Source organism: Arvicola amphibius, chromosome X (assembly GCF_903992535.2).
Source record: "Arvicola amphibius chromosome X, mArvAmp1.2, whole genome shotgun sequence".
NCBI classification, from domain to species: Eukaryota; Metazoa; Chordata; class Mammalia; order Rodentia; family Cricetidae; genus Arvicola; species Arvicola amphibius.
The window spans coordinates 21460839-21487506 of NC_052065.1; the positions used below are offsets into that span (position 1 = coordinate 21460839).

The window sequence follows — 26668 nt, forward strand, 5'->3', positions numbered from 1 at the left end:
CTCCCCTTTGTAATGAGATAATTTCTCCATTTTTAAGATGATTATATTGTCCTATTTAGTCATTTTGCATCAAGGATTGCATATTTGGGTTTCTAATAGCTGTAATCCATTCTTTGTTTTTTAAATATTTATATTTAATTTTATGTTTATATATGTATGCCCGATGTGTATGTATATGAGCCATGTGTGTGCAGGAGCCCACAGCAGTCAGAAGAGGAGCTTGATCCCCTAAAACTAGAGTTACAGATAGCTGTCAGCCACTACATAGGTTCTGGGAACCATAGCTGGTTGCCCTTAACCACTGAGTCCTCTTTCTAGCACAGAGTTTAGTATTTTCTTTCAGTGTTAGTGTTCTTTAAGTTTTGTTAATTCTTAGTTCTGTGTTTATTTTTTTCAATTTCTCCCATAAGATTCTGTGTCCATCTGTACATACGTGCTATTATCTAATTACTGTATCTTTAATTGTGAGAAAAACATCAAACAAACTTTTTGTGCTGTACATTTTAACTTGTTTTTAAAGCTTCCTGGAGGGTAACTGCTGTAGCTAGTCTATAAAGGCAACTAGACTGTTAGATATTGTCTTTGCCCCTCACTGACTTTTCTCTTGGCCAAAATATTTCTTCTTTGTATTCTTATTATGGGAGTAGGTGTTCTGGTGTTTTTTGCTTGGTGTAGAGAGAAGGGAATGACTGTTCTTTCTTTTTTTACCACAACCAGTATAATTTTCCATTCAAATTGTCTATTGAACAGTAAGTCAAAACCTCTTTTTATGAACGTCACATTCTAATATTTAACAGTCTTTCAATAACATAATTTAAGGGTTATGATAAATTAGATTATCCATTTTTAGTGATCAGGGAAAGACATATATAATATATAGTAGTGACATTTGCAGGTAGATATTTGTTCAAGGAATCAAAAGAAGGCCAGTTAAGTACAAAGATGTTTTAAAATATAATACAGTGAAAAGACAGATGGGAGAAAGATTGGGTGGAATTTTGTAAGCATCCTTTTTGTTGACCAGATTTCTTTGTTCCTGCTCATATCTAGCACTTGAGTATGTAGTCTTTTTGAGACAGTTCATACATATAGTACAGTCTTCCTTTCTTCTTTCTTTCATAAATTCTTATGTCTAGATCTGGAGTTTTATTGTTGCTTTTGTTTTGTCTGAGTATTTCACTTTACAAGGGAAACTAAAATTTGTAGTAAATATGCCATCTTGTTCTATTCACTACATATTTATAATTTGTGTCTAAATGAGTGCTTATTATAAATGATAAATACATATCGCATTTATAATTTCAGTGGTATCAGTGTAGCACTTTTGAAATATAGTATTTTTATAATTTTTTTCTCTCCTAGTTTAAATAATATTGCTAACCCAATATAGGACTTCAGATACTTGCTTACTGATTGTTCAAAATTTTACCTTTTTTTGAGGTAACCTCTCATGTATCCTAGGCTGGCCTCCTACTTACTACATAACTACGAATGATCTACCTCTACCTTTTGAGTGCTATGATTACAGATGTATATGTACATGAATGCCTTGTGTGGTTCTGGTAATCAAACCTGGGGCACTGTGCTTGCTAGGCAAGCCCCCCTCTATAAACTGGACATCTCTAGTCCAAAATTTTCTTTCCCTTTTGATAACTTCTAATTTAAGTATTAATAGTGCTTATTGTCATGTAGGAAGGCTGTCTTCCTTTAGATTAATGCTACATCCCTCCCTATATACTTTTTATATTCACTTTTAATACTCTGTTATTAGTGACCACTTTTTTTCTTTTTCTTTTTCTTGACAGGGTTTCTCTGTGTCAGCCCTGGCTATCCTGGAACTCTGTAGATCAGGCTGACCTAGAACTCACAGAAATCTGCCAGCCTCTGCCTCCCAGTTCAGGGATTAAAGGCTTGTGCCACCACCGCTGAGCGTTAGTGATTATTTTTACATCCCAAAGGATCTATGGTTCTATGCACTAAGTTTTTGTATGAAGCACTCATTTAGACACAACAAGCAATCATGGATGTTTGGGGGAGAGTAGGAGGACAAGAAGATGATGGTTTTATAGTAAACATGATCTGATATTTAAAATTCTTAGAGCATGAATTCACAGTAATTTTTCATTTCTTTGTAAATTTCTATGAGATCATATAAACTAAGAAACTTTCCTCATATTTCCTATTTCTTTATTACTTAAACAGCTTTAAATAGGTTGTTTTTCTATTGTATCATATATCAAACATAATTATCTCTTAAATAATAGGGGAATAAGCTAATATTTCACTTAATAGCATTTATAAACAGGCATGGTACGCACACCTGAAATCCTACCCCTTGGGAGGTAAAGACACTAGGAGCCGGAGTTCAAGGACAGCCTGAATTACATGATACCTTGAGTCAAATAAACCAAAAAACTAGTACTTTTAGTCATTTGGCATATATAAAAAATAACTTAATAAACAAAAAAAATAACTTATTTTCAATTTTAGTTTTCAATTTGATATAATGACAACAAATATTTTGGCCTGGAAAATTAATAGTGTCTTTTATTTAATCTAAAGACATAATATTTCCAAAGAAATATCAAAGTTTCGGTTTCAGTCTCGTATGCACTGTTACTGAAACAGTCCTTAGTTTTATGGTTAATTATTAATCCATATAAGAAAACTTTTATACCCCAAAACTTAACTTACCTTACCTAAATTATTACCACTTGGTTTTTCTTTGATTTTTGTCTCCATTAGGAGATGCCCTCAGATGCTTCACTTCCAGGGGATCCAGAGGCCTATCCTGCTGCTGTGTCAAGCGATGGAACCATTCATCTGCAGACAGGAGGTGGATATTTTGGCCTAAGCTTTACTTGTCCTAGTCTCAAAAATCCTATTAGCAGGAAATCCTGGACTCGAAAATTAAAAAGCTGGGCATACAGGCTACGGCAGTCAACCAGCTTTTTCAAGAGATCAAAAGTCCGTCAAGGTAGTGTGCTTACAGTCAGGGACATAGACTAGGTAACATCATTTTTCATCTACTTTTTTTTTGTCGTCCATATTTGAATCTTGCCATTTTTTCCCATGTAGCTCATATATGTTAAATATCCCATTAGTGTTGTGGCCATTTTATTTTTTCCTTTTGTAACTAATTTGGTTTTTCAGTTATTCATTTCATATAGATACTAAGTATCGGGATAAATCTTGCAATGTCTGATTTAGAGTTAGGGACTTAAACAATGTTGCTTATACATTAACACTTTTTAATTATCTAGCAAGGATTAAACTTTTTCTGCTTTTCTTCATTTTTGGTAATGTAAACAAATTAGTCTTAAAAATGATTTTTCTTTTTTTCTGCTTATAATTTGACAAACCTTACAGTGGAAACAGAAGATAAAAGATCAGCAATTGCTTCTGATCCCATTCCTCTGCCACGGGAGTTCTCAGCTGACACTAGAGCTTTGAGTAGATGCAAAGCAATGAGTGGATCATTTCAGCGGGGCCGCTTCCAGGTTTGTGTCTTTGGTTGTCTCTTTATCATTGCTTTATGAAAGAAAACAGATAGAGCTTCATGGGAGAGTTTGCCCAACATCTGTGACACCCAAGGTTCTATTCCCAACACTATAAAAAAGTGAAACCATTTGAAATTGATCTACAAATCATCCTTACTTGAACTGTAAATCATCTCATACCTAATTTTTATCTTGGTCATATCTTTTTACTTTACAACGCTATCATTATAGATGAATCTGAAAATTATAAGGATGTTAGTAGTTACAAAAGAGCACAGAAATAGATAATCATTTCTATCAATTTAATTTCCTCTTTAGATTTAATATTTTTATTAATTTGTATGTATCTGTGTGACATGCCATGTGAGGTGCCTACAGAGTCAAGAAGAGTGTATCAGATCCCTGGGAGCTGAAATACAGATAATTGTAAGCTACCACGTAAATGATGGAAACCAAACTCAGGTCCTCTGTTGGAACAGTAGATATTCTTGCCTGCTGAGCTGACTCTCCTGCCTCAATCTAATGTCCTTTAGAATCTCAGCAAATTTCATAGTGGAATTTTATTTGGGTAACATGAAGCCATTCTATCCAAAGGCCCCAACTGAAAGACTATGACAGTATAAGTTTTGATATTACCAAATATTACATATGTCAAGTTGGCCCTTCTTGACTGTGCTGTGTTTTGACAATGAATTTCTTCATGAGGTTTACCCTTTGATTAAGTAGAACCAGACAAGTTTACCTTTTTCTGTCTCAGGTGATTACAGTTCCTCAGCAGAAGTCTGTGAAAATGATGTCTTTTGGAAAAGAACACAGACCTCCATTCAAGAAAACAGCAGTCCAGTCCAGTGAACAAGCAGCAGCCTTTGCTGAAACTGCAGTATCTCAGTTGATCGAAGTGGAACCTACCATGCCCACTCCTAAAGCGTCAGATTCTTCACGAAAGTTACGAACTCTCTATGAAACTTTTAAAGAAGATAAAAGAGAGCCTGAACAAGGTGACATCTTCTTATCTTTCAGCACAGCTTGTGAAACCAGTGTGTCTTCAGTGACTACAGAAAAGAACTTGGAAGAAACTTCAACTACAGGAATTAGTGTGCATTCTGGGTCTGAACTGTTAGATAAAGAAAAAGAGGAATTGACTCATGGGAAACAGCCATATGAATTTTCAGCCCCTCTTGCTGGTAATGGAAAGTCAGTGGCAAAATCTGGTTCAAAGAGTGATCAGTATTTACCACTCAGTAAAGAGCAAGCCTATGTTCAAACACAGAGTTCACTCTTCTATTCTCCATCTTCCCCAATGAGCAGTGATGATGAATCAGAAATTGAGGACGAGGACTTGAAAGTAGAGCTTCAAAGATTACGAGAAAAGTAAGGATGCTTTCTTTTCTGTAACAAATCCAATTGTTTACGAGTTTATAGAACTTAATCTTTGCTCTGTAGCTAATTGGGTATTGGTGGTATTTTAATGATTGAAACTTCTGTGATTAAAAACTATTAAATTTATTTATGTACATAATTATCCATAAAATGTTTATGGAATGCTAAAGTTATTGCATATAAAATAATTTTATCTTGGTTTTAAAATTGTTTTATATGTTTGGGTGTTTTGCCTGCATGTTCGTTTGTGCGGCCTTTGTATGCAGTGCCCATGGAAACCAGAAGAGGTTGTTGGAGATCCCACTAGGACTGGAGTTAATAAGCAGTTGCCAGCTGCTATGTGGTTGCTGGGAATTGAACTCAGGTCTTCTGGAAGAGTATCCAGAACTCTTAACTGCGAGCCATCTCTCCAGCTCTTTTTTTCATATGGGTGCTTTTTGAGACAGGATTTCGCTATGCAGTTCTGCCTGGCCTGTAATATACTATGGAGCTAATCCGTGTTGACCACAAGCTTGTGGTAATCCCCGTTTCTGCGTCCTTCATGCTGGTATTACAGGCACATGCCAAGATGAATACATACTTTTTTCAATCTTTGTTCTTTAGTACTCTTGGAATACGAATATACAACTATTCTTACCTTTTATTAGTAGATAGCTAATTTATATAGTCAAAGAGAATCGTTCATCTTTAGAAAAATACAAGATCCTTCTAAGATCAAGCTTATTATTTAGTGAATGAGGTCATAAAGTTTTACTAATGATACTATAGCAATATGTTTTATCATGTAGAATGCTTTTTTAAAATGTTGTTTTGTTTGGTATTTGGTTTCATATATCAGCCTAATCTTAAACTTGCTAAGTTTAACTGGGAATGATCTTGAACTCCTGACCCTGTTGCCTGAACCTCCCAAGGGCTGGAATTACAGGCATGTGCCATCGTAACAATAACAAAATTACTACCACCAACAAAAAAAATTTACCACCTCTACAAAATTTATGGTCTACTTTGAAAAGTGCCATGCAAGCCTGGCAGGCAGAGTTTAAACCACCAAATCCACAGTGGAAGAAGAGACCCAACTGCTGAAAATTTTCCTCTGACCACCACAAACCTATATATCATACACCTATATACATAATAATAATTCTTATAGCAAAAGATTAATTGTTTTGTTTTGTTTTTCGAAACAGGGCTTCTCTAGCTTTGGAGCCTGTCCTGGAACTAGCTCTTGTAGACCAGGCTGGCCTCGAACTCACAGAGATCTGCCTGCCTCTGCCTCCTGAGTGCTGGGATTAAAGGTGTGCGCCACCACTGCCCAGCCTATAACAAAAGATTAAAAGTTAACTAAAATACACATGTATATATGTTTGATATTACATTGCATATATTTCATTTTTTCTATATATTCAGTACTTGGTAGTTTATGTATACAGATATTTTATAGTATAATACTTATTTTTAAAGTGCTTTAATATTTGTGATGTTAGTATTCTATTTCTGTTTTATGGAGTATTATTGTTTGAAATATGGTCTTGCCATTTAGCTCAGGCTGGCCTCAAATTTGCAAACTTTGAACTGCCTCAGCCTTTTGATTATAAGAATTTAATAAATTTTTTAAATCATTTTGAAAAGACTGTTGGCTTTTATAGCTGCCTATGTTGGTTATGAGTACTTGATTTTGGTTATGAAACATAGATTCTCAAAATAGGTCTTTTTTTCTAGGATTTGAGAGATGACTCAGTAGTTAAGAGTACTTCCTGTTCTTCAGTTCCTAGAGTTGCAGTTACAGGTAGTTGTGAGTCACCTCTAGGAGTTCTGATAACCTACATATTTGTGCCATATATTCATACAAACACACACATAAATTAAATTAAAACAAAATCTTTTTTTAAAAAAAAATCAGCCCCAAATAGGACCAGGTGTGGTATTGCATGCATTAATTCCAGCACTTGGGGTGCAGAGGCAGGTGGATCTCTTTAAGTTGAGACTAGCCTGTTCTACATAGCAAGTTCCATGCCATTGACAGCTCTGGTGCAGACCTAGTAGCAAGACACTTAGCTCTGAAAGTGCTAGAGTTCTTACATAAGGCCAGGAAGTTGGGATTCTTAGTCCTTGAGCAGCTGGCATTACAATGGATAGGCAGCCCTAGGTATCAGGATTCCTCAGGCCCTGGCAATGGCCAGTCTGAAACCCTCCATGCTTAAGTTTTGACAGCTGTCTGGAATTCTTCCAATGACCAGGACCAGCAGTTACTTTTCTCTGGGTTTTTGTTGCCTTCAATCCTTTTTTCACCCACAACTCTCTTTCCTTTCAACTTCCACCATCCCTTTAGTTCCTGCCTGGCCCCTCTCTCAAACTATTGAGCTACCTCTTCTTCACCAGTCAAGCAGTTGAACCTTACTGATTTTGAAGCTCCGCCTGCTGACAACCAAACTCTCTCTTCTTCAGCTGTCAAGTAGACAGCTGCATTGCCGCTTTCATAGTTTAGGCCTGCAGACTGTTCAACTCTCATTGCCTCTATTGTCTCTGCTGTTTTCTTTGTGTTTACCAGCCCTGCCTATACTACTGAAAGTAGGCAAGACAAGACCACCCAGGAGAAGCAGCTTTATATTGGACCTAATGTTAAACCAGAAAAGCCAGCACAAGACCCACTTATAAAGCCAAAGAAATGTTTGGACCAATCACAGTGTATCTTTCACAGCACTATCCCTTTAGCCACAGCCACAGTAGTCCCTCTGGTAGGCCACCAAAAGTTTCATCTGCCTCTGGCCTTGCAGGAGAGGATGAAAATGTTTGCAGAGTTTTCTAGAGTTTTGCAAGGCTTTTGATACCAAAAAGTTGAGGACATGCTGGAACAGTCCTAGTTAAGGCTGAACCCCTAGGAACTAAAACAATCAGCTGAGTCCATTGTGTAGCTTTCTCAAGGCATGTGTGGGGTGTTCAAAACTGCTGGTGTTAGCATAAGAATTGTCCAGTTGGCTGACTGACAGTCTTTGTACTCAAAGCAACCAGGGCAGCAAGGAAGAGTCCAAAAGCTACTAGTTAGGGAGTCAAATTGCATAGTCGCCTAATAACTGGGTTTTTTTTAAATAGGAAAATGAACATCAGAAGGAGTACTTAGAATAGGAATGTAAATTTATCAATAACACTAATAGTAGCTACTTTAACAGATTTTAATAGAGTTTAAAAGCCTGCCCAGTGGCTAAGGGAATGAGTGCCCGTTCTCCTCTTCTGTCTTACTACCCCTGGATTACATCCCCAGCCCATTAGTGTTCTTTGTTATGGATTGTTCATAGTATTTTACCAGACAATTGGTAGATACTATAGACAATAAGAGTATGCTGAGATTATTTTGCCCAAATTAGTTTGAATAATCTATAGATGTGGGGGTTTGTATTTTAAAAGTTAAATTTTAAAAATAAAGACCAGTCCTGGTGACACACACTTGTAATCCCAGTACTCAGAAGGCAGAAGGCAATTCTCTTTGTGTTCAAGGTCAGTCTGGTCTATATAGTGAGTTCCAGGCTAACAAGGTTACATAGTGAGAACCTGTCTCAAAAGAAGTGATACATAAAATAATGTTCAAATAACGTAATGAGAAAGCAAACCAAAAGACCCCTTGTACTTCGCTCACTATGAACTGTTTGGGATATATCTTGCTGGATCTTTTTCTCTGCATATCTTTTTTTGTCCTTTATAAAAATAAAGTAAAAAACAATCATGCTATTCTATATTTTTTTACTTTAAGATGTTGTCTATAAATGTTCATGTCTGTGTAATTCTACCTTTAAAAATATCACTGCATGCAATTCCAATGTATGAGTGTATCCAAGTTTATTTGATCCTTTCTTGAGAGATATTTCAGTGTTCTCCATCTTTAATTATATAAATGATGCTTATCTTTTTACACACAGAGATTTCTGTGGAATACAATTAAAAGGTCTGTATTTTTTGTTTGTGTTTTTCAAGTCAGGGTGTCTGTGTAACAGTCCTAGCTGCCCTGGAATTCGCTCTGTAGACCAGGCTAGCCTCAAACTCCCAGAGGTCTACTTGCCTCTGCCTCCCAAGTGCTGGGATTAGAGGTGTGCACCACTACCACACAGCAAAAGGTTTGTATTCTTGAAGATTACAGATAATTGCTAAGATTGTATTCGATGTCAGGCTTGGTGGCTCATGCCTGTAATCCCAGCTCCTGGAAGGTAGAGGCTAATGTGTTGAATTCCAGGCTAGCCAATATTACATAGTGATGTCTTGTATCAAAAAAAGATGAGCTAGGGGGTGGTGGAGGTGGTACATGCCTTTAATCCCAGGATTTAGGAGGCAGAGGCAAGTGGATCTTTGTGAGTTCAAGGCTAACCTGGTCTATAGAGTGAGTTCTAGGACAGCCAGAGATATACAGAGAAACCCTGTCTCAAAAAAACCAAAAAATACTCTGCATTCCATCATTTTTTAATATTAATGTTTTGTTAAGTTTTATTTATACCATTACAAAGTTCCTGAGTTTGTTTTTATGGCACCAAAGTTATTCAAATATTTTCTACATAATTTTTATTCAGACACATTCAGGAGGTGGTCAGTCTTAAAACACAGCAGAATAAAGAGCTTCAGGAGCTCTATGAACGCCTTCGAGCAACTAAAGATAGCAAAGTGCAATCTTCAGAGATTCCTTCATCGCCTGCTTCACCACGTCGGCCAAGATCTTTCAAAAGTAAACTCCGAAGCCGTCCTCAATCTTTGACACATTCAGACAATGTCGTTGTAAAAGGTAAACCAATCATAAACATAATCATTTTAGTTGTTGTAAAAGATAAACCAATCATAAGCATAATTGGTTTTTTTTGGGTTTTTTTAAAGCATAATTGTTTTTAAAAACTAATCAGATCTCGACATAGTGTAGCATGCCTGTAGTTGAAACACTCAGGAGACTGCGGCAAGATGATGATGACTTCAAGTTTTGTCTGGAGCGAACAGAAGAAACTGTCTCAAAAAAAAATAAAATCTGATCAAAGAACAGCAAAATTAGAAAAACAGTGATAGTACAAGTTGCTTTTTATTAGGCTGAAATAATTTAATATTGTACACATTGATCTAAAATACTCCTATGTTTTTGGTATTAAATGTTCTTTAGTGAAATAATTAGTATAATTGATGGAATTTGGAGAATAACTAAGTTTGTTTGTTTATGTTTATATTTGGAAAACAAACAGGTGGAACTTCAGTATCTACCCCTAAATAGTTTCCAAAATGCTCCAGTTAGTTAGAAATGCTATTTTTATATTGAGAGTTGGTATAGAAGTTTGTTGATCATGCAGGTAAACTTTGAAATACTTCCATGTTGATCTGAAGCAAGAGGTCTTTATATATTACTTTTTAAAGACACACACACACACACACACACACACAGAGAGAGAGAGAGAGAGAGAGAGAGAGAGAGAGAGAGAGAGAGAGAGAGAGAGAGAGAGAGAGAGAGAGAGAGCACGAGCGAACATGTGTAAGCCATAAAAGAGCATTGGATCTCCTGGAGTTCGAGTTACAGGCAATTGTGAGCCACCTGACATGGGTGCTGGGAACTGAACTCTGGTCTTCTGTAACATCACCAAGCACTCTCAACCACTAAACAATCTCTCCAGAACCTTTATATATCATTATTAAGAATATTAGAAAAATCCATTTCTTTTTTATTTTTTTAATTTATTTTTATGTGCATCGGTATTTGCGTACGTGTATGTCTGTGTGAGGATGTCAGAATCCCTGGAACTGGAGTTACAGACAGTTGTGAGCTGCCTTGTGGGTGCCAGGTGTTGAACCCGGGTCCTCTGGTAGAGCAGCCAGTACTCTTAACTGCTGAGCCATCTCTCCGGGCCCCCCAAAATCCATTTCTTTTTTAAAGATTTATTTATTTATATTTTATGTGTATGGATGTTTGCCTGCATATATGTATATGTACTACACTATGTGCCTGGTACCCATGGAGGTCAGAGGACAATGTCAAATCTTCTGAAACTGGAGTTAAGGATAGTTGTGAACCATCATGAGGGTGCTAGGAAGCAAGCTCAGGTCCTCCAAAAGATCAACAAAGTGTTCTCATTTGTGAGGCTATCTCTTCAGCCCCTAAAATGTTATTTCTTTAACTTTGGGAAACTAGTCTATATCTATTTAACAAATAAAGAAATTACTCCTCAGGTTGGACATCTTTGGTTCCAGATACATAATGAAGGTCATTGTGCCACATAACTTGTGCTTCTATTTTTATTGTATACTATTCAGAATAGTGAAGAAGTAGAACTAGCCTAGATGTCCATCAACAGATAAATGGATAAAGAAAATGTGGAGCACCATTCAGTGGAATTTTATTCAGGTATAAAGAAAATTGAAATGATGGAAAACTAGTCATGTACGGTAGTATATACCTATAGCCCCAGCACAGGGAGATTGAAGCAGGAAGTTGGTTGGGTTTGAGGCCAGCCTACATTGAGCTATAGGATGAACCTGATAAAAATAGAATTGAAGGGTAGATTAGGATTGAAAACAGCTTTGGAGATTCAGTATCAGAAGTCATAACCTTTAGTCTGATGTTATGGCATTTATAGTTAGGCTTCATTTTGTTCCAAAATGCTGTGCTTGTTTACACACTTGTTTTGTTCATTTGTTTAGAGATGAATTCTTTCTCTAATTCCCAGCCTTGTCAGGGCTCAAATTATCCCTCAACCTCGGCCTCTGAAGTTGCTAGGACTATAGGAGAGGCACTCTATGATATTCTTTTTCTTATTCTGTGTCATGCTGAAGATTGAGCCACAGGACTTGCACACTCGAGGCAAGTGCTCTATCAGTAAGCTTAACCCCTAGTTTATCCAAATGTTTTTTCCTGTGCCCAAACATGACCTTCATTTGAATTTCAATTATATAAAGTGGATTTTAGGAGTTTCTACCTGTTGTTAAACTTTTCAATTCTATAAATTTTTTTTTTGTTTTTTGACACAGGGTTTCTCTGTGTATCCCTGGCTATCCTGGAACTCCTGGAACTTGCTCTGTAGACCAGGCTGGCCTTGAACTCACAGAGACCTGCCTGCCTCTGCCTCCTGAATGCTGGGATTAATAGTGAAGCCACCACTGCCTGGCTTCAATTCTATAAACTGTGTGTCATGTATTTTGGAAGTCTGCTGCATGTGCTTGTGATTCTTTTACCTTTTGATATTAGTATATATTTCTGATATGAATATAGGCAATCAGCTTTCTTTAGTTTACATGTTGCACCACTCCATTCTTTTAATGTATTTTTTAAAATTTTTATTATATTTTTTGTGTGTCTCTATATATGTGCTTGTGTGTGCCTGCGTATGTGCCACAGTTTGCATCTGGATGTCAGAAGACAAGTTATGGGAGTTGGCTCTGGAAGTCAAGTTGTCAGGTTTGGCAGCAATTGCCTTCACCCACTGATCCATCTTCCCTGCCCTTTTATACTTTTAATCTGAACAATATTTATTACGGACATCATTATACAGTTAGATCATGTTTTTTGTCTACTCTGTCAGCCTTTGTCTTTTATGGGGTTATTTAAACCATTCCAATATAATTATGAACTAAGAATCATTTCTACTTTTTAATTTTGCTATTTGTTTTTCATATCTAGTGACCTTTTTGTTCTTCTTTGTTTTCTGCTTGCCTTTCTTTGTGTTAAACTTGCATTCTTAAAAGATTGATTTCAGGGGGGTGTGCGTATGACTTACTCTTCTGAGGTACAGTCCCTCGCTAAGCCTTGGGTTCTTGTTTTCTTAGGTAGGCTGGAAGTTAGCAATCCTCCCTAACATCTAGAATCACAGGTGTTTGGATAGATGACTTGTTAACTTGGGTGCTGGGTTATGAACTCCAGTCTTCATGATTGTGCAGTAAATGCTGAGCCATGTTTCCAAACCCTAAATAGATATTTTTTATAATGTTTAAGTCCTCTTGTTGTTTCCTTTATTATATTTTTTTAGTTATTTTCCTGTAGTGGCCATGGGGATTGCAATTAGCTTCTTAGTTCAAGAATAACACTATCTTAATTTCAATGGTATATATATTTTCTTCTGTGTATGTGCCTTCCTTTCTTTGTACACATTACACTTTTACATATGATAAGCATATCAACAAATTTGTGTAATTATTGCTTTTTGTAGTCATCTTTGCAATCAGATGAGAGAATAAGATAGATATATGCACAAAGTACACTTATACAGAATATTATATTTACTAATGCAGTTTTTTGTTTCTTCACATATATTTTTACTGCATTGCCAACTTTTTTTCATTATAAAGGACTTCATCCTTTAATTTTTACAAGGCAACTATGTTAGCAATTCATTTAAGACTTTTCTAAGAATTTTTTCCATAGTTTCAATTTATAGGATTTGTTTTACAAAGCAGGTTATAGAAAAATGCTTTGGATTCAAAGACTATTAAAAGGACCAATTATAATTCAAGTTATAATTGCCTTTCTCTTTGCCTCAAAACAAAACATAAAAAACATGTTTATGTTTTGCTTGAGCAATCAAAAGGAAATATTTTAGATTTCTAATTTATGTATATCACTGCTTTGACAGCCTCCAGCTTCTAGAAACAGCTGTAACTCTTTATATTTTGTCTTTTGGCCCAGAAATAAGTGCCCTTACTTGTTTATAACAGAAAACAATTATAACCAGAATTCTAAATTAATTAGCTATTTAAAGTTCATCCGTTATAAAAATAGATAAATGCTTTTCTGCTATGAAGTTGATTTTAAAATGCATGAAATTGACATAAAATATTTTATCCTGTGTTTATTAATGAATTAATGAATAATATTATGATTTAAAGATCCTCAAAATATAATATGAAAAAATCATTTTTTTTGTAAATGATTTCCTATCATCTGGACTCAAAGTTTTAAGGATTTTGGGAAATAATCTAAAACAATAGAATTCATTCTTAATAAGAACAGAAATCAAAATCATGATGTACACTTATACCACCCACTCTATAGCTCAGGGAATGTTACAGAAGAGGGGCTGGAAAAAGAGACAAAAGATAGGGTAAAAGGCTATAAAACACTATTCCCTAGACTTTCTACAACCGTTGTAATCGTTAGCTCATGAAAGTGTAGTTATTTTCACTGGGACCATCCAAGACCAGCCCTATCAACAGTCAAGGAAGAGGTCCTCATGGGGCCCTATCCTTTACCTCTGAACTATCTATTGATATCATTTCTAAGAGAGGGTGACTCAAACCTTTAGTTATGTACTACCAGGTTCCAAGAGATTGCTCCAAACCTCTGTTCACACAAATATTCTCCATTAATCTTGCTGAGTCACAAAACAAATAAACATAAATGTGAGATATTTGTAAAGTTTTTTGAAATTTTAAATTAAAAAATCTTATATTCAAGAAAGATCTTACTCTATAAATGATTGGTTAAATGGAAATTTAAATTATGGGGTATTCAGTCAGCAAGAATAACTAGTTATCAGGGGTTAGAGAAATGGTTCAGCAGTTAAGGGAACTTTTGCTCTTACAAGGACCCACGTTCAGTTGCCAGCGCCCATGTTAGGTGGTTTATGACTGCCTGTAACTCCAACTCCTCAGGCTCCTGCACTCATACAGACACACATGTACACATAATTTAAAATAATAAAAATATACCTTGAAAAATAGTCATCAAAATGAGCACTGAAAATATACGTCTTTTTTAGTGTTTCCACGAATTAACCATGTTCCCATCTTTTAAAAAAATATTTATTTATTTTATTATGTATACAATATTCTGTCTGCATGTACGCCTGTAGTCCAGAAGAGGGCATCAGACCTCATTACAGATGGTTGTGAGCTACCATGTGGTTGTTGGGAATTGAACTCAGGACCTTTGGAAGAGCAGGCAATGCTCTTAACCACTGAGCCACATTCCCATCTTTAATACCTTTGCACAACAAAAGTTTTGTTTTTGATTCCACACATCATTAATGAACTCAAGTACATTTACTCACCACTTGAAAGGGGCACAGTGAGTAGAGGACAAGTTAGTTAGGAAAGAAAAATTACTTAGTCACCAATGCCTGGGAGGAAATTTATCTTAACTCCCTGTAAGTTTTAAGTTCCTTTTATCCTTAAGCAGGAGGGAAAAGGGAGGTGTGATAGGAAAAGATTGATAGCTAAAGATTTCAAAGCTCTTCTCTATTATTTTGGAATGAAAAGTGGAACATTTAGTGGCTGTTATGCAGAACCACAAGGTCCAGTCCAGAAGCACTTTTTGTCTTTGAAATTCTTAGTTACTCTTACCTTAGTGTCTTCAACCTTGATTTTTTTTTGGTTTTTTTTTTTGTTTTTTTGTTTTTTTTTAACTTCTTTTTTTGTTGTTTTTATTTTTTTTTCTCCTTCCCTCCTCCTCCCCCCTCCCTCCCCTCCTCCTCCCCCTTCCCTCCCCTCCTTCTCCCCCTTCCCTCCCCTCCCCTCCACCCATACCTCCCCTCCCTCCCTCTCAAGGCCAAGGAGCCATCAGGGTTCCCCACTCTATGCTACGACCAAGGTCCTCCCAACTCCCCCCAGGTCCAGGAAGGTGATCGACCAAGCTGAGAAGGCTCCCACAGAGCCCGTCCATGCAGAAGAATCAGAGCCCAGAGCCATTGTCCTTTGCTTCTCAGTCAGCCCCCGCTGTTGGCCACATTCAGAGAGATGGGTTTGGTCGCATGATCCATCAGTCCCATTCCAACTGGAGTTGGTGATCTCCCATTAGTTCTGTCCCACCGTCTCCATGAGTGAACGCACCCCTCTTGTTCCTGACTTTCTCCCTCATGTTCTCGCTCCTTCTGCTCCTCATCAGGACCTTGGGAGCTCAGTCCAGTGCTCCAATGTGGGGCTCAGTCACCTTCCCCATCTGTCGCCAGATGGAGGTTCAACCTTGAAAGGGCAGGGGAGCTGTTGGGTTTTTTTTGTTTTTTTTTTTTTTTTTTGGCAAATCAACCTTGTGCTACCAGTCTGGCACAGGCACTCCTTAAAGAAGTAACAGAAATCTAACCCAAAGGCTAAGGTAAAAAGATGACATAAAAATATGAATGCTTCTCAATGTTGATTGTTTTATTTTTCTCAGAATGCAAATGTCCTTTTCACTGTGGAATCATTTTTCCACATGAGAACATATGATCTAGAGAAAAGTCAGTATTGCATAATAACTGAACAGTTATTTGTGCTATCACAGGATGTCCAATTTTTTATTAAGTATTGTTTGGGTAATATGAAATAATTCATAGTTTGCTCACTAAAACAATAACAAAATATGAATATTATTGAACTTTGCAGATCCAAGGGTAAAGCTAGTTCTTTCAACAAAAGTGGGCTTCATGTTCCTAAAAAGGAAGTTAGGCAGCTATTAATCTGTATAGTCCATATATCTAAGGTATCATCTGTAGAGAAACTAGTAATATTTGGTCAACTGTGACTTTTAAAAATACTTCTAAGTTCAACTAATACCTAATATGCTAAAGAGTTTATTTCAGTTTTCCCTCAATTATAGCATTAGGTTTCTGAAATAAGAAAGGGTAAAATCAAAACAGAGATTTAATAGTTTTGTCTTTAGAACTTAATAACATTTACTTTTTTGTTCATTTTTTATTTCATACATGGAACCAACTTTATAACCCTTTGAAATCTTAAAACTGATTTAGTTGGTCCTCCAAAAATGTCATACAGTTTGATCGTCTTTAACTCTACTACATACACACACTTTTTAAAAAAAAAAAAGATTTATTTATTTATTAAGTATACAGTGTTCTGCCTGCATGCATGCCTTCAGACTAGAAGGTGGCACCATTACAGATGGTTGCTGGTAATTGAACACAGAACCTTTGGAAAAGTAGGCAGTGCTCTTAACTGCTGAGCCTTCTCTCTAGCCCCATATCCACACTTCTTATAAGACACTCTTCCTTTTTCTTCATAGGTTAAAATTCACCTTCAGGAAACTGGTATTCATTTCTCTAAATTATCTCTACCTACATGTATAGCATATTATCTGCCATTATGAAAAATAGGCAATCTCCTTCATTAATTTGCAGTATAGTGTTATCTGAGTGGATCCCCTTCCTTTTTGAAAGTATGGTCTTCTTGCTTGATAGTTTTTCAGCATTTTGAGTCTATTTCATTGTCTTCTTGCCATATATTTGCTTGTTTGCTTTTATTTCTTAATTTTGATTTGTAAATTTATTTTTATTTTATTTTATGTATATGGGTGTTTTGTCTGCACGTATGTTTGTATATCATATGGCTGCCTGGTGCCTGCGGAGGCCAGAAGAAGGCACAAGATTCCCCTGAAACTGGAGTTATAGACAGTGTGAGTCATCATGTAGGTACTTCGAATCAAACCCAGGTCCAGTGCTGTTCACCACTGAGCCATCTCTTGGGTCAGGAAATGGCTCAGCAGGCAAAGTAACTTGCCCCTAAGCCAATAACCTGAGTTTGATTCCTTGGAATCCACATAGTAGAAGCAGATAACTCACTTTTGCAGGTTGACCTGTGACCTACACACACATACACAACACCTATACAACACACAGACACACACACACTTACATGTTAAAAAAAAAGGAACGTTATCTAATTATCATTTGTAATTCCTTTACCTGGTTTTTCCTGTTTTGTTTTGTTTTTTTTCTTGTAGATGCTCTGTGTGTGGAGAGTAATACAGTGTCACGCCAACAATCTTCAGCTAGTAAAAAGGGGATGTTCACAGATGATTTACACAAGTTGGTGGATGATTGGACAAAGGAAGCAGTAGGAAATTTTCCTAGTAAGCCAAGTTTAAACCAACTCAAACAGAGCCAACAAAAATTAGAGACAGAAAATTGGAACAAAGTATATGAAGTAAGTCTCTTATCCTCTGTCCTCTTTATAAAAATTAAAAGCTATAAAAATTGATTTTGGCCCATGATTAGTTAGTGCTCTAAAATGGTATGGAATCTGGTATGAGACTTTGATCCTTATATAGATTTATTGTGTCGTTGAGCAAATTATCTTTTAGACCATGAGTTACCAAATTTTTATGAAGAAATTAATTAGTAAACATTTTAGACTTTCCAAGCCACAGGGTTCCAAGAATCAACTTGATTGTAATGCAAAAATCAGTCTAAGAAAATATGTAAACAAATGGTTGTGCCTCTGTTCTATTACCTCTTGATTTATGGAATGTTCCTTCCTTGAAGTCCCTCCCTTTCATAGGAGTTCTTATTTTTCCTTAACAAATCAGTTTACTGTGCTTAGAAAACAAGCAAACATGACTTATAAAAAGAGGTGGTGGGCCAAAATATGCTGGCTCTAGTTTTGCACTATTCTCTCTCTAAAAATACAAAATATCCAAAATGAATTCATCTGGAGAGAGGTACAAGAAGAATTAAGTGTTGAGAAAAAGATGTTCTGTGCTACACATCAATGTTCTTTAAACCCAATAAGGTATCTGAACTCTCTTTGTTTAATTTATAAAATTAATTTTAAGGCCATAGAAGGTGAAATATTATAAGATCTGTTGAGTTTATAGAAAAGATGCCAATTATTATACATGGCCATAGAAGATAAGATGTACATATATATAAGTGATATGTGGGAGTTCTGTGTGTATTCTAAAGTGGGAAGAAGATAGATTATCCAACAGAATTATAGAATAATATGATTTAGACAAACATGTTAGGCATATGTTTATGAATAAATAAGTATGAAAATCACTGAACAATATGCTGGATGGTAGAATTACCTTGTGCTTTTTTGTGTCCAAATATTTAAAATAAGTAATTTTTTTCAAAGTAAGCAAACCTGTTAAAATGTTAAGTGTTGGATTTCAGCCCCTGTATTAGAGGATATCTCTGAGTATATTATTCTTGTGTGTATACTTGATAATAGATATAGTCATTGAACATAGTTAAAATAGTTTTATTGAGCTAAGATTGTAGCTTAGTGTTAGAGCACTTGCCTCACAAGAAAAAGCCCTGGATTTGGTACCATACTCTGTGAAAAAAGGTAGAAAATGACCACACTTCTTTAAGCAAAACATGATGATGCACATCTGTTGTCCCGGCGCTCAGGAGACTGAGACAAGAGTATCCTTAATTGGTGCCTGAGATACATCCTAAAAAAGTACATCTATTGTTAATGTTAAGTGAAACTTTCAAATTTTGGCTTCCTTAAGTAGTGAACAATGTATCTGCTTGGGAGATGTATGTTGATGCTCAGATACTATCATTACTTATAAAATCTAAGACCCTTCAGAGGCATTTCAAGACATAGATGCATGGGTTCTGCCAGTGAGAGACTCTGATTGCTGTATGAAGGAAGGTTTTGTTGATTAGCTGGATGGTGATTTATTGATTATAAAGGAGGGTGTTTGCAAGAAAAGTAAGGAGAAAATTATATGTAAATAAAAGTGAGAAAAATCTTTTAACAGATTTGGGTTCCAATGTTAGCTAGTCATTTACTAGTTCTATGACTTTATATCTTTTTGCCTCAGAGTTCTTGCATTTCAAATGTGGATAATCCTTGCAGGATTGTTGCAAAGATTAAATAACACCAATAAAGTTATACCACCACAGGGGTTACTTATATGTGGTAACTATTTTTGTATTTTAGATTTGGTTGGTTATATATTTGTATAGAGGGGTCAAGTAATACTTTTGCTTGGAACTGTCCTGTAGACCTACTTAGACATTTTTCTTTGCATGATCATGTATCAAGTACTTTATTGTGTACCAAGTGCTCTGCTAGACACAAGTTTAGTGAGTAAAAGCAAATAAGCCATAAATCAGTATTAAAGTACAATTATAAGAATTACAAAGAAAGGTATATGGGGATATTGTTAAATAAGGGAAATTTGATCTTCTAAAAAGTGGTCAGTGAGGGCTAGCCAGATGGTCCAGTGGGTAAAGGCACTTGTCAGCAAGCCTGACTACCTGAGTTCAGTTCCCAGAACCCACATGGTAGAAAGAGCAAACTGACCCCCACAAGTTGCCCTCTGACCGCCACATACAATTATAAGTAGTTAAGGTAAGCTTCCTTTACCAAGTGAAAATTGACTGAGATCTAGAGAGTAGGAGTTAACTTAGTTCCTGCCTAAGCATATATAAAAGCCTGATGTGAAGAAAAAGATGTGAAAAGACTGAAAGTAATTCAGTCTGGCTGAAACAAAGAAAGCAAAGAGTAATGAACATACTCGAAAGAGTAGATGGCTTCTCAGATGTGGTAGTGATAAGGAATGCTGTGGTTTTTTTTTTTTAAGAAGAATGGATAGTTATGATGCCCCAGGTTTTTAATAGGAGCACATTTGAATTATCATTTCTTTTGAGATGAGCACTGACTGAAGCAAGAAGACAGACTTTGGTAGGATCAGAGTCAACGTTTTCTGACAAGTCAGGAGTTACTCATACTAGTCTAGTTGATGAAAAGTTGAGTTGAACAGGAGTGAACAGACTCCAAAGAACGTTTAAGAAACAATAGACAAGATTTAGCACTTGAATGACTGTATAACTTGGTTGTAGTGGCTGCTGATCACTGAAATGGCATACATAGACAGATAATGGGTTTTGGTAGGGGAAGATTGCCTATTTGTTTGGGCATTTGAATCAGAGATATCTGAGGAATATTCAAGAATAGATTTGACAGGAGGGAAGGGGGAGGAGGAGGGGAGGAGATGGAAATTTTTAAATATAAAAAATAAACCATGAAAAAAAAGAATAGATTTGTAGCCAGGTGGTGGTGGCACTCGCCTTTAATCCCAGCACTTGGGAGGGAGGCAGAGGCAGGTAGATCTCTGTGAGTTCAAGGCCAGCCTGGTCTACAAGAGCTAGTTCCAGGACAGGCTCCAAAGCTACAGAGAAACCCTGTCTTGAAAAACCAAAAAATAAAAAAAAAGAATAGACCTATAACCTCTATAATACAGTCTTTAGAAAAACATAACCACTGTTTTTAGGACAAACTACTCATTACATAACTTAACCAATGGAAAAAAGTATGAATTTATTTTTTTTTTTTTTTTTTTCCTCATGGTTTATTTTTTTTTATATTTAAAAATTTCCATCTCCTTCCTCCTCCTCCCCCCTCCCATCCCATACTTCTCCCCTTTCTCTCCCCTCCTTCTCACCCCTGTCCCTCTCCTCCCCTCCACCCATACCTCCCCTCCCTCCCCTCTCAAGGCCAAGGAGCCAAATTGGGAACTTGAGGGTTTGGGCAAGACTGGGCCAAAAGTATGAATTTTAAAATACCACTTTCAAATCCCACCACCCAGAAATGGTCATCTCGTTCTGTAAATGTAGAGCTCAGATAATTTTCTATATGAATACATAGATGTGCACAAATAAGTTTATTCAAGTGTGATCATACTATATTGCTGTTTTGAATCAAAAGCACTAAATTTAATTTTTACTTTAACAGAAAGAAAATACTGATAAGAAGAGATTGGTGAACTTTAAATAAAATATTTTGTGCAAAAAAGAAAAAAATATTTTGTGCAACTCAATTATAATTTTGCCATCATTTTTCAGGTCAAACTAAAAACTTTTATCCTAACTTATATTGAAAGTTTCTAACAAATTTTAAATCAAAGTTTAGTTCTAGCTTGGTAATTCAGTGTAGAACTAAGAATTTGAGGGCTGCTACTAGAATTATTTACATTTATTGGAATATCCCTATGTGTATTATGAATATATTATAATCTCTATACATGTGTTTAATCACAACATAATGTTAAGAGTAGCCAGCCAAGAAGGAATATATCTTTCAGTACTGCCCAAAGCACAATTGTCTGTTTTCAGTTTAAATTTAGAAGAATTGGTTGTGGGGGGGGGCGCTGGGAAGATAGCTTAACTAGTAAACTACTTACTGTGCAAGTACGAGGACCTGAGCCTATATGAAAAAGCTGGGTTTGTGATACATGTATAACTCCCAGCCCTGGGAGGCAGAGTCAGGTGAATTGTTGGGGATTGCTAGCTAGCCAGTCTTGCCTACTTAGTGAGCTTTAGGCCTATGAGAGAGTCTTTCTCAGAAAACAAGTTATCCTGAGGAACTATACCCAAAGTGGACCTCTTGCCTCCATATGCACATACGCCTACATGTATGTACTCACACAAAAATAAAAGTAAACGTATAAGCATATAACAGCAGGGCTAGAGAGATGATTCAGTGGTTAATAACACTGGCTGCTCTTTCAGAAAACAGATTTGATTCCCCATACCCACATGCCTGCTCACTTGTCTGTTAACTCCAGTTCCAGGGGATCCAATGACCTCTTCTTCCACCTATACATATGCAAACAAAAAACCCATTACATGCAAAATAAAATAAAAATAACAGAAGTGTCAGATTTCAAGACAGTTAGAAGGGAACAAGAAGGAGAGTTTTTATTGAACATCTGCTGAATGTCAGGTCCCCTTGTTACACTAACTGTATTCCTCTGTGTCCAGAGAATCATGTAGGTAAGATGGGCTATTTTCATCCATGCCTGCAGTGTGAAAGCACATTAATAGATGGGAAAAAAATGAAGTAAAAGCAAAAGAATAGTACTATCATAAGTAAAGTAGGGTCTAAAGTGTGAACAGGGACGTGAATATGAGCCTTAGAGTTATTTGAAACAGTGTTGAAGTCCCTGCCTCACTGTAACTTGTTTGGTGGTTTTGGGCTACTTACCAATTTTAGTTTCTGTTTCCTCATCTGAAAATGCCTATACTGCAAGGCAGGGCAGTAGTTAAAAAATGAGCTGAGGTAAAGAATGTTACCACTGCATAACTCATACAAAGGTGCTCTACTCAGTATAATAGTGGAAGTAGTGAGTCTTAAAAATGGGAATAGACTGATAAACAATATGCCAAATAAACTGATCTTTTGTTTTTATGTTTGTTTTGTTTTTTTGTAGAGTACTCCATCTACTATGGGCTACACATCAACATGGATATCTTCTCTCTCCCAAATTCGTGGAGCTGTCCCAACTTCTTTACCACAAGGACTCCCACTCCCTTCATTTCCTGGGCCATTATCATCGTATGGAATGCCCCATGTTTGTCAGTATAATGCTGTAGGGGCGACGGGGTATCCAGTACAGTGGGTAGGAATTTCGGGAACAGCACAGCAGTCTGTAGTGGTTCCTGCCCAATCTGGGGGACTCTTCCAGCCCGGGATGAATTTGCAGGCATTTCCAGCTTCACCAATGCAGAATCCGGCATCAATCCCTCCTGGTCCTAAATGAATCCCAATAGATGCTGAAACAAGGGGAGAGGACTTTCATCAAAACACCTATGATACTAAACTTTCTTCTTGAGTTCTGCCATATTTTCTCTCATTTGAGCCCACTTTCAACTGTGTTTTTTGTTGTTCCAATGTGATATTTGGTACACCTCATCATTCTGTAGTAATGTGCGCTTTGCACATAGAATACTGCACACAGAAATGTTTTTCACTTCAAATCCTATCCTCTTTGATACTGATTTTTAAAAAATACTGTTCAGAATGCTTTAATAAGCTCAGTTTGAGTGTTACCATTTCCAGGACACTTTCATGTGTTGCTGAGAAGCTCTAGCCCCACTTTTTTATGCTGCTACCAGCAGTTGTATAATACTTTTCTTTAAAGTGTGTAAAAAACTGTGTAGATTGGTTCTCCCCAAATGTGGATGAGGTAAGACTCTCTAATCGCCAGTCTTGTGGGATTTGTCACAACTGTCTGGGTTTACTTTTCACAGAAGGCAGTAAGTAACTGGCTGCAGGAATGTTTTGATGTATAACTTTAGTATACTTTTGTCAAGCAGTACAGAACATGAGTGTTTTTAATGTGATTTTCTTCCCGTCATCACAGCAGTAGGAGTGAGGGGTTGTTTTAGGTGAGGCGGAGGGAAGGAAAGAAAAAAACAGAACTGTAACAGTTCCTTGAACCTACAGCTACTAGAGCTGCTTTTGGGTTCCAGTAATAACCCAAAGCAGCCATCTTTTCTCATGTGCACACTGCTTTGGTTTTGAGCATCTGAGAGGCACTGACTTGGCTTGCATTCTTTTTGCTAGGTATTGCAAGCTGATGTGAATCTCATTTGGGGTAATCCTCTGTAATCCTAAACAAGGAGATTCAGGTTAACACTTTTGTCAATCCATTCTTCTAAAGTGAAATGTACTTGACACATTAGGGTTTGTAGCTTTTGAGACTTTTACATAAAACACTGGCTTTACAGGGTTCTAAGAAATGTAGGATACACACCATCCTGCAGTGAAATAGTACACCCTAGGATGATATTATTTAAATTGCCTTTAACCTTTTTTGATGACAGTTTTTTGGTTGTTATAATTTCTTACTAGTATCTATAGTCTTAGACCATTTTTAGATGTTAGATGTGTTTGTCAGCCTCTTGAAAATTTGAGAGAATTCACTGTCAAGTTGCACTTTACTGGGTTTTATCCAGTTTTAGGAGGAAAGGAGGCAGTGTCAAAATGTATGCCTTTGGTTTTTTAGGAAGGTTAACTTCAGTAATCTTAAAGGCTAGTCACAGGGTTACCTAATATTCAGTCTGTGAACCCAAATAGAATTTTTACATGCTATATTATCAGCTACTAAGTACACATGTTCAAGTGACTTAACATTCACTGAAGCTTTGAAAGTCGTTTCTAATACGTTTTTCTATTTAAGAATTCTCTTGGTAACCATTCCAAATTGTGTTCAGTGTTTCTGTTAACAGATTTTCCTCCATATTCCTCTAAAATCTTACCCCCATGGGCTTGCGGGAAGCTAGAAGAACTTTTCTTTTTATTTCATACAGTACACTTTGTGACAGTCAATACACTTTTTAAGAAGTTGTCTTATATTACTTACCTAAAGGTCACACCCACCATCACATTTTTGTCACTGTTACTGGGGGCATTCTGTGGATTGCTATTGGTAAGAGCCACAGCTCCTTTTCTAAGACATCCTGTTTTGAATGAGTCCAGATAATATGCCCCGATTCCTGAAATCCTTATATAGTATTGCTTTGCAAGTTGAAGTGATTTTTAGGATGTTAATGTAGTGCAGTTGCTTGCATTGCAGTGTTTTCCATGTGTACAAAACTATGCTCCTAAAATCCATAGTTCCTTAAAACTGTGTGTTTCATATAAGTTGGTTTTGTATAATTATATTGAGATAAACAACCTATAAGGTGAAATACTACAGGTTTTAAGATGGGATCTTCCTCTAGTTGCAATCATTTTAAAACCATGTGCCCCAGATGAAAAAAACTCCACGGGTTACCTGTACAATCCCATTTATTAGTGGCTGCTCTACATAGTATGTTCTGTGTTTTGTTAACCATCTCAGTTTTACATATAATTCATCATATTGTTTGCCTGCAGATGTTTGCAGTGCCTTGTAATATTTTAGAATCTTTTCAGGTTTTGCTGGAAAGAAAAGTCATCTTCTAAAGTTTGAAGATGGGGAATAGTGTACTGCTGTCTCCATGCTGACTGCAGTATCTGGGTTAACATATATGTTTACATATACATATGTATATGTAATGTGTAGAAGTTAAAGCATACAGAAAAAGGGTAGTGTGCAGAATGAAGAAAACAATGTTATTCACTTTGCTTGTGGGGTTTTCTTCTACTTTTTTCTTATTTTTTGTTTAATTCGGATTATAGTCACTTTGATTGTAAATATCGGCTAGTTTTCTAGAGGGGGATTTGAATATTTCTTAATTTTGCTAAGTAGAATAGTGCTGTTTCCGTCCTTGCCTGAAGTACCTTTTCTCTCCCATAAATAATGAATCAGATAATACTCAGAAGTTCTCTTTAACAAAGAGCCTAGTACATAAAACATGCCTTCTGTTCTTTTCTAGAAAGCACGCAAACCTTTTCATTTTCTTTCTTGTAATTAATGTAAAGGTTGTGCTTAACCACTGTCTTGTGAAGTTTTTCTTGGGAGATAGTCTGTATGTCCAGCCGCTCTGTTTACTTCTCCAATGTGCACATCTGATGAGCAGCATTGTGTCTCATGTATGGCAACATAAGCACTCCACCATGAAGCACTGCTGTTGTGTCTGTGAAGTTGGGTGTAACATCCTAAGACTGTGAGACCATTACTGGTATATTCAGTGCAGATAAACCCTTCATATACCTGGAGCAGTCTTGAATCTAAAGTAATTTGCTGTAAGTTAACAAATAATCCTGCAGTTTTTCATCTCTTCCTTGCTTCATATCAAGCATACGTTCTAATAGTTTGACAGGAAAACTTAACTGTGAAAGTTTAAAAGGCACTTCCGCTGTGATTTTGGGTTGAGTGTAGAGTGTTTTTCTAAAGTATAATGGAATGTTTGTCATCTGAAGACCCCAGATTTAATTGCAGTCCAGTTACTTTTGTTTATCTACCTCGTTTTTCAGTACTGTTTTAGGTGCACAAGTTAAATGTTGCCTGTGAAACTTGCTCTTTTGCTTTGATTCTTTATGTTGTTTAGATTCTCAATTCTGGCTTGCCTTTTCGCTCCTAGCACTCACCATGCATGTGAGATGAGAGGAACCATCATTCTGCCACCAGTCTGTGTGTTAAGTGATTGAGAGCCATATCCCTAAGTGTTAAAAAGTTAGGGACTTGGGGATGGAAAGCCAAAGAGAGAAATCAAATGGTGGCAATATAAAACTTAGTGGTGGGAGGTTGTTAGTTTTCAAATAAACAAATGTTTCAAATGTATTGAAGTGAGATAGTCCCAGTGCCTGAGGATGCTTTCTCATCTCTGTTTTTTTTAAAGGGCTATGGGTTTGAAATTGCTTTAACTACCACAGTGAAATACTTGACCTCCTATGCAGTGACCCAT

The 26668-nt window shown here is 36.5% G+C and overlaps 1 protein-coding gene across 3 annotated transcripts in view; it reads left to right on the forward strand.

Moving 5' to 3' along the window:
- The window catches only part of Wnk3 (WNK lysine deficient protein kinase 3), a 117923-nt gene extending 93213 nt beyond the window's left edge, over window positions 1-24710 (forward strand). The window contains exons 16-23 of one of the 3 annotated variants that reach the window (XM_038316652.1): window positions 2746-2977; window positions 3370-3500; window positions 4258-4871; window positions 9434-9635; window positions 10641-10668; window positions 14919-14930; window positions 17536-17738; window positions 22765-24710. In XM_038316652.1, the coding sequence (XP_038172580.1) occupies window positions 2746-2977; window positions 3370-3500; window positions 4258-4871; window positions 9434-9635; window positions 10641-10668; window positions 14919-14930; window positions 17536-17738; window positions 22765-23094 (1752 nt within the window). In that variant the 3' untranslated portion in view covers window positions 23095-24710. Of the gene's footprint in view, window positions 1-2745; window positions 2978-3369; window positions 3501-4257; window positions 4872-9433; window positions 9643-10640; window positions 10669-14918; window positions 14931-17535; window positions 17739-22764 lie in introns of all 3 variants that reach the window. The other 2 variants (XM_038316653.1, XM_038316654.1) reach the window with 2 other exon arrangements.
- The last annotated feature ends 1958 nt before the right edge of the window (window positions 24711-26668 follow it).